General features: G+C 48.0%; 1 protein-coding gene across 1 annotated transcript in view; it reads right to left on the bottom strand.

Moving 5' to 3' along the window:
• Positions 1 to 436: 436 nt before the first annotated feature.
• LOC113960516 (ras-related protein Rab-11B-like) overlaps positions 437 to 9099 on the bottom strand; it is a 16855-nt gene continuing 8192 nt past the window's right edge. The window contains exons 4-5 of the mRNA XM_027670128.1: positions 8857 to 9023; positions 437 to 4942 (exon numbers count right to left, since the gene is read on the bottom strand). Of these exons, the coding sequence (XP_027525929.1) occupies positions 4736 to 4942; positions 8857 to 9023 (374 nt within the window). The 3' untranslated portion in view covers positions 437 to 4735. The remainder of the gene's footprint in view (positions 4943 to 8856; positions 9024 to 9099) is intronic.

Raw genomic sequence — 9099 nt, 5'->3', positions numbered from 1 at the left:
GGCTGCGGCGGCCGCCCTGGCCCCGCCCCCCCCCCGCGCCCCCCGCCAATCCCCGCCCGCGCCCCGAGTGACGCCGCGCCCGGAGCGCCCAATGGGCTGCGGGGAACCCGCTGGCGTCGCAACGTGACCCCGGCTGGCAACAGGCGGCGGCCAATGGCGAGGGCGCATGAGCCCCGCCCTGGGCCCAGGCCCCGCCCTCCTCCACGCGAGGCCCCGCCCCTTCGCCCAGGCCCCGCCCCCGGCCGAGCCCCCTCAGCGCCGGGGGACCCGCCCGGCCTGCGGAGCCCCGAGCCCGGAGCCCTCAGAGCCGCCTCCTCCGAGCCCCCGGGGATGAGCCCTCCGGACCCGGCGCTCGGCCTCCGGAGGTCCGGAATTCCATCCCCACCTTCTTCTTCCACAGCCGTGCCTGGGAACAGAACTTTACGCACACACGGGATGATTTGGCAATCTTTATATCCACAATACATCATAACCATGCACAAAAATCGAGGGATGTGTGTATTTACAAAGTGAATTGCACTTAACACAGGAACCAGGGAAAAAAGTAAATGAAAGGAACCTCTCCTCTGGGTAGCATAAAGGTCCAGTGCTATTTTTAGCCTACAAAGCCTGATAGACAACACTACCGCGCATTATCTGACCAGTGGAAAATAGGAATTACTGTTACTTATTGAAACCCTGCAGATAGTCATTCCATGGAAACGTTCCACGAGTCACCATTCCAACTGTATTTAAGAGTCTGCAAGTCAAGAGAATCCACCTTGAGCCCCAGCTCACTGTTGTTTGACTTGAAGGACAGTTAGTCTTCACCTCCAATTCTCTGATTTTTCTTAGTTGAAATTCAGGCCCCTGCCTTTAACGCTGTTAGTTTAGGTATTTACGAAGGAAAGAGGCCTCCCTAAGTGACCGAGTTGCTTCATTGGGATCTTCTTTTCTTCTACAGAGTCCAGAACCTCTAAGCAAGTTCTTCCTTCATGCTTGGGAGGGAAACAATCACCAAGCCCTGGCAAGCCCCAGCCACAAAAAGATCCCACCCACACCTTCTGGAGCAGTACAGAATGCAGAGATCAAAGCACCAGGGAGCAAAAATACCTCCTGCACATTTTTCCAACAGCTTTTGGTAAGTGACCGATTCAAATAAAGGCACAGATCAACCCCTACCATGCCCAGCCAAGAGCTCTCTGTCTGTCCCCAGCCCTTCCACACACTGGGGGGTCACAGAACAGCACCTGAACAGGGGCATCTCTGGGATGCACCATCTTTCTGAACTAATCTGCCACAGGGGCAAGAAGGCACTGAAGTGCCTTTTCCTCCTACCAAATGCTGACTGTCTCCGCAGCACACACTAAAGTCTCTTTAACAAAGCAGCAAACAGTCACTTTGCAACCAGATTTTTACAAGTACAGAGCTTTAAAACTTCCCTATGAAGAAAACTTCCTTGCCCCATGCAGGCTCCAGCTCTCAGTGGAGATCCCAGACTAACTCACCTGTCTGTAAGCACTGCCTCAGCAGGAAGAGGTCTGATTGATTCAGTCTACCCAAGGAATTTATTTTCCCAATTAGCTGTTAGTGTGCTCAGGACCAAATCACTTTTATGTGTGAATTTTGGTCTTCATCCTCCCCATCAGTAACAGGAGAGACAGCAGGACACTCCTGCCTAGTTCTGCGTTAAAGGACCTGTTCTAGATACCAGCAGGAGCCTTGGACTGATGTTTGTGTTACTGACCCAGGGCTTTGTAGTGTTATCTTCCAATAGTTTAAAGGAAAGTCATTCTCAACATCCAAGTAAAGCAAGCAGAGCACACATTCCTTCTTTCACAGGCAGCTTTCCTGTCATCAAGAGTTTTACATAAGCCAGATTCTTCCCTCAAATCCCTTATGGCAGATGGAAGAGAGATGGAACCTTTTCTCTTTTCCTGACAGTAATACTGAGAGACACAGAGCCAGCAAAGCTGCAGGATGAAGCAGTCCAGGTGAGGTCACATGTAACCAGTCATTTTCACAACAGCAAAACACAGTTGAGGAGTCTGGGCTACTGGAGAGTTTCTCTGAATGTCAGACAGCTCTGCAGCAGTTCCAGCTTCCTCAGGATTCCTCCAAGTCTTCCCCTTGGCAACTCCAGCAATTCCACCACAAGTGGGCCAGGTTGTGGGTGAGTTTCTGAGGATGCACAATGCTTCAGCAGGACACCAGGAACTCCAGATCAAAAGCATTTTCCCTGGTCTGTGCACAGGAAGGTGGTTTAACCAGGTAGAACTGGCCCACTATCCTCTTTCCTGCTGGCACTAACAGCCCTGTGCTCAGGGCTAGACATGGACCTTTCACTGGGACTCTGAGGCAAAGTTTAGAGCCTTCCACAATGTCAAAGGCTAAAGAAAATCTCTTAAGAAACAAAGAAGTGACTAAATTGCCTCTCAGCTTCTTACACCAGACCAGTCTGATTCTAGAAACTTCATGTTAAGTACAGGACTTGCAGAGTAAGCACATTAATACACCACCCTGAACTAATGGGTCTTCTTACCAGCACAATTCCTCCTCATGCTATCCAAGTAAATTCTTTATAAAAAAGTGTGTTCAAAAATTAAGGAGCCCAGCTCCACTAGTGTCCACTTGTTCTTGAATGAAGTATTTTCAATATTTCAGAATTTTCCATTCTCTCACTGCCAGCTGCCTAAACACTGACTGCATGTCATATTCTGGTCTAGGACCACCAAAAAGGAGACAACCCACCTCCCACCTTCTCTCAACAGAATGCTACTGAAGTAAATACCGAGTGTTGAAAGTGCTTCCCAAACCAGGACACCCTTAGGATGGAGCACTGTGATGCCTAAAGAGGAATTCATATCCTCATTCAAGGGGATCAGGCTGCAAGAATGCACCCCTTCCCCCTGAATGTACCCTCCAAACAAAGGTGAAGAGTGGAAGTTGCCAGGCACCATGTGCCTCCTGTGCTGTGAGCTGCAGCCCTCTCAGTGTATACAGTACAAAATTAAAGGCATTGGTCTGGAAATCTTATAAAAGAAAAGCCATCAGAGTTAACCGCCCTTAATTTTATTACGTAACCAGACAGAACAGTTGAGACTGGAATGTCAGATTTCCCCTTCAAGCACAATTCACAGTTTCATATTTGCTTTGTATCAGAAAAGAAATATCAACTCACTAATATGCAGCTGGGATTCATCCAGTGAGGTACAGGCTCAGAATACAGAGCAAAAACTCACTGCAAACGGCTCCACGAGCCCTCAGGGAGCAGCAGATGGTCTCCAGCTCTTCCTTCAGATCGTTTCACCCAGTTTGTGCCACCAGAGCACTCAGTGGATACCGGAGGGGATGCGAGTGTGCAAGAGCCAGTGAGTGATGAGAAGCCATCAGAGAAGATTTGCACAAGCAAGCAAGAGACTGACTACACAGAGTTGTGGTAACATTCTTCCCATTCAGCACAACAAAGAATTAGAGTAGTTAGCCCTGCTGATGACAAATCTGTTACATCAGTGGAGTACAATCATTTAAGAATTACAGTCTGCAGTTCAGTAAAACAGTAAGAGGAAAACAACAGGTTAGTAGTTATTATGTGAAATCCTAATATGCATTTTACTAGAGGTCAATAGTGAAAGATCATGAAGAGAAAATTCCAGATGCTATGGATCTGCAGAAGTTTTACAAAATGTATAAAGTATCGTGTTTCTCTACAACAACCAAAACCCTTACAAGTGCAGGTATATACGTGACATGAAAATATTGCTTCACTCACTCAAACAGGGGCAGGAGAGATCTAGAGAAAAAGCAGCATGCAAAAAACCCTGGAACTAGAGCAGATCCTGCTTTCAGACACTGACCTACAATACAAAAGAAGCCTACTTATACAGGTTGCAAAAGGTTTCTGAAATCAATACGCTGGCACTTACTGTACAATAATGTTAACTGATTAACATAAGCTATGAATAAATATTAAGCCACTTCATAAAGCCTGCACAGGCATTCATGGTGGCAGAGAAAGCAATGCAGACACACTTCATTGTTCCCAAATAAAACAAGAATAGAGAAAGATTTCCCAAGCAGGAAACAGTAAACTACACAGCCAGACTAACTGTATTAGGGGTAATTACAGAATAAGTAATGTTATTTTCAACAGCTTTCTTATGTGTGTGCAGCCACTAAAATCCTCACTGTGAGACTTTATCAGGACAGAAAACAGAGCATTTGGTAGGATAGCTAGTTTAATTTCTCCCCCATGTTTACAGAAACACAAGAAAAAAAATATCTGACTGTGGGAGGAAAAAACCTTGTCACCTAAATGTAGTTATTTCTTCAACTGTTAGAGTCAAGTCCCCATGGTTCCTTTCCCAAAAATAAACAACAACAACTAAAAGGAAAAACAAAAACAAACCCCAAACCACCAAACTCAAAAAAAAAAAAAAAATGCCCAACAAAAACAAAACAAACCCATTTGAGAAGAGTGTTCCATGGGATAATATCCAGCAGCAGATGTTCCAACACAAACATGTCTATCAGATCAGTGACTACATTTCAAGCCCAAAAGTCACCACATGGAAGGGGTTTCAGAGGCAGGGGGATGTTAGCCCTACAATTAAAGCTCTAATATGAGAGGGGAGATTCAGGAATGGAGCAAAAGGAGGGAGGAGGGAGTCACTGAATCACAGGAGATAAGAAGTGCACACAAGTTTCTAAATGAAGCACAGACGAAGTGAAGGGCACAAGAGTCATCTACAGAAGGTCACAGGTTCTGACAGCACTGGAGTTTGTTGGATTTCTGTCCGTCGGTGGTGGGTGGGACGCTGATGTCGACGACGTTGTTGCCGGGAGACTCGTCGTGCGCAGACCGGTCGGCGATTTGCTTCTGCGACACGATGCGGTAGATTTCTGCCAGAGAACACAGGGGTTTAGAGCCTGCAGGGCACGGGCCAGGCTGGCCAACAACATGCTAGAACCCAAAAATGAGAAAATTTAACCAGGGAATCTAGACGTGTAACATCTGGCTGGCTCTTCCGGCTCTGCAATGGGTAAGCCGGCTCAGTCTGGATAAGTTATTAAGACAATAGTCCTCGCTGTCTTCCACAACAGCACTTCCCATCCTGGTCTTTTTCAATGACTCCATGAACGTGGGGGCTATTAAAAGGGGGTTTTAAATGGGAAAGGAGCAGGAATGCTCATTTCTGAACAGAGAAATCATAGATAAGATGATTTCTAGAATCATAGAATCAGCTGAGTTGGAAGGGACCTCCAAGATCATCAAGTCCAACCCTTGATCCAACCCTGCTGTGGTTCCCAGCCCATGGCACTGATGCCACATCCAGTCTCTTTTTAAAAATCTCCAGGGTCGGAGAATCCACCACTTCCCTGGGCAGCCCATTCCAATGGCTGAGCACCCTCTCTGCAAAGAAATACTTCCCAATATCCAACCTAAACCTCCCCTGGCACAGCTGAAGATTGAGCCCTCGTCTTGCTGATGGTTGCCTGGGAAAAGAGACCAACCCCCCCCTGGCTCCCCCCTCCTGTCAGGGAGTTGCAGAGAGTGAGGAGGTCTCCCCTGAGCCTCCTCTTCTCCAGGCTCAACAGCCCCAGCTCCCTCAGCCTCTCCTCACAGCACTTGTGCTTGAGTCTCTTCACCAGCCTCATTGCTCTTCTCTGGACCTGCTCCAGCACCTCAATATCCTTCCTTTCTTTTTGTTTAAAAAAAAAAAAAGGGAAACATACTCTAGAAATGCCAATCACCAGGATGCTGGGAAACGTCCTGCACAGCAGCAGTGACACTTCCCTGCTTCCCACCTCAGCTCCTGGGAAGCTGCTACCACCAAAGAACAGCAACGCTCCTCTCTGCAACAAATCAGTTTCCCCACTTATAACAGTAAAAAGCCACATGGATCCATAAAATCCCACGTTGATCCAAATTAATTCATTTGACTCAAATTAGTTTATGCCTGAAAGCACACAGACCCACAAAGCTGTAACCACTGAAGAGAGGCTGCCGGTTTAAAAGCTTTCAGAAACAAACCATTTCAACTTGCATGGTTAGTAGAAATAATGTAAGTTGAAAGGTTTTTAAATTACTTATTTCACTGACTAAAGCCTGTGTTCCAACTTCCCTCCATTGTGAAACAGGAAAAGGGCAAGTACCTCCCTGGAAGTCTGTGGTAAATATTATGGTCACATTCATGCAGCCACAGCCCCAAAACAGCAACACACAGAGCCTTTAGTAAGGATTAAAAATCATGGGGGACTGTACAGGGATGGTTTGTGGTGGGGTTTTGTTAGGTTTTGGTTTTGTTTTTTTTTAAAGAAGCTGCATGTATCTATGTTGTTTGAAATGGAAACCTTTAACCCAAGGCCATTCTCTTTGCCACTGGCTGCCTAGAGCTCTCTGCTGAAAGGGATGAGGAGAGCTGTTCAGAGGCAGTCACATCCTCTTTCTTTCCTGCTCAGTGCTGTATTTGAATACAAGCTGTTGAGTCATTGCCAAGCCCCCTCCACTTCGGGGTAGCACCTCTTTGGGGTGTTCTGTGGGTTTTTTCCTTCCAGTCTTTAGTGATCTCAAACTAGTGGCCAGTAAGGAAACTCCTGCCCCACTGTTCCCACCCTCTTCCCTCCTCCAAGTCTGCTGCAGTGGTTCCCAACTCACTGCTCTACACAGCACATTTTCCCACGTTTCTTCTCCTCTCTCAGAAGGATGATTCTCCCCCAGGTAAACACTTCAGGAATAGCCTTTTTAGGACTAATCAGTCCTGAACCACACACAGACAATCTAAACACTTTTGGGAGCCCAGGATGCTGCTAAGAGAGAGGGGGTTGAGTTCAGGCCTGACCTCAGCTTGACTCCTATCACAGCACCAGGGCTCTCCTAGAGCAGCCTCAGGCCAGCTTCTCTACCCAGGGTCAGTCTCAGGACCACACTGCAAGGGCAGACAGGATGGATGGTGACTGATGAACTATGCTCAGAGCACTAAAACCACGGATACTGTGTCAAAGTGCCAGGGAAGTTGCCTCAGATCCAGCCAAGGGTCCCAGATCAGCAGTGAATCAGCTCCAGCACCAGTGGCTCTGCCTCACTCTCCAGTTGCTTCACCAGGAGCTCCAATAACACAAATCTTGCTGGGCAGCAAAGACACCCCATTCCTAGTCTGTCAAGCTCTTTACTTACAGAACCAGCTTGGCTACCCTTTTTCTCCTGTCTGCCTCTTCTTGGGCACCTTGGGGTCAGAATTAGGGGTGTTCAAGCTAGAGAAGGAAAGGCTCTGGGGAGACATTACTGAGAACTTCCAGCTCCTAAAGGGGCTCCAGGAGAGCTGGAGAGGGACTTTGCACAAGGGCCTGGAGGGACAGGACAAGGGAGAATGGCTTCCCACTGACACAAGGTAGGGTTAGATTGGGGAGAAATCCTTCCTGTGAGGGTGGTGAGGGGCTGTCCCAGGTTTCCCAGAGCAGCTGTGGCTGCCCCATCCCTGGAAGTGTCCAAGGCCAGGTTGGATGGGGCTTGGAGCAACCTGGGCTAGTGGAAGGTGTCCCTGCCCATGACAGGGACTGGAACAAGATGAGCTTTAAGGTTCCTCCCAACCCAAATCATTTTGGGATTCTATGATCTTCCTCTAATTGCAACACATTTCTGTTACTAACAGACTTAGTGACCCCAATGCTTTGTAGTGCTTCCCTGCACACCCCTGCAAAAGGATCCCAAAAGAGCTTGCCTTCAGAATTCACCTTATTAATGCTCAGCTTTTTTTCCAGTAATAGACTCTCACTGATACATAATCAAGAAATAGGAAGGCAAAGCCAGTTTTTTTGGTCAGCATCCAATAAGCAACATAGACCAGACACTGCTCCATAATCAAGCAGAACCAGAACAAAGGCCTGTTCTTGTTTAACTGAAATCAATATCTGGTCAAAGAAAGCTCAGAAAATGCCCATCTTGAGATGTTGTGGGACATGCAGATCAAGCACAGCTTCACAAGAGTGTACAGGGACGAGACTATAGAGACAGTTAATTGGCCCAGAATTCAGCTCTAGTAAGGAATTGGATCTTGTCAACTCTTCATGTTCACTGTATGGACCTTAAAGAGTTTTTCAAGAGACAGAACAAACACACTGATAAATTGTCCCCTCTACAGACAAGATTCAGATCTCTTGGTGTAGACAGAAATAGAGCAGTAAACCAATACCTGTCTGATCTCCCTCTTCCTATTCAGATAAGACTTTTAAGGGTTCTTTGCCAATTACTTTTTTCAGAGTGGGACACTGCTTTGAAATATCAGCTTCACAGAATCACAGAATAACTGGGGTTGGAAGGCACCTCTGGAGATCATTCAGTCCAACCCCCTGCCAAGGCAGTCACGGGGAGCTGGTGACACAGGAACACATCCAAGTGGATTTGGAATGTCCCCAGAGAGGGAGACTCCACATTCTCTCTGTGCAGCTGTTCCAGTGCTCTGCCACCCTCCATGGAAAGAAGTTCTTCCTCATGTTGAGGTGGAACTTCTTGTGTTTGAGTTTATGGCCACTGCTCCTCAATGCTCATTGCTGTCGCTGGGCAGCACTGAAAAGACTCTGGCACCATCCCCTGACAGCCCTTGGAGATATCTGGATGGACTGATGAGGATACCTCTCAGCCTTCTCTTCTCCACACTAACCAGGCCCAGCTCCCTCAGTCTTTCCTCAGAAGGGAGGTGCTCCAGACCCCTCGTCATCTCTGTGGCCTCCACTGGACCCTCTCCAGGAGCTCCACGTCTCTCTTGGCCTGAGGAGCCCTGACCTGGACACAGCTCTGCAGATGTGCCTCCCTAAGGCCCAGCAGAGGGGCAGGATCCCCTCCCTGACCTGCTGCCAATGCTCTTCCCAGGATCCCACTGGCCCTCCTGGCCCCAGGACACACGGCTGGCTCATGGTCAGCTTGTCACCCACCAGGACCCCCAGCTCCTTCTCTGCAGAAGATGCTGTTGGTGCACAGTCCCCTACAACCCTTGCCACCAGCTGAGAACAAGAGTTCAGTGGTCTGACAAAAGCACCAGTCTGTTCTGGTGCAAGAGAAGACACTGGAACATTTAACTTCCCAGCATGGCTGTGGCTTCACTGCTGAGATTTTGTGCAGGC

Source organism: Corapipo altera, unplaced genomic scaffold (assembly GCF_003945725.1).
Source record: "Corapipo altera isolate COAL_440 unplaced genomic scaffold, ASM394572v1 153, whole genome shotgun sequence".
In the NCBI taxonomy this organism is placed as follows: Eukaryota; Metazoa; Chordata; class Aves; order Passeriformes; family Pipridae; genus Corapipo; species Corapipo altera.
Note: the sequence above shows the minus strand (reverse complement) of the source record. Positions and strands in the feature narration are given on the sequence as shown.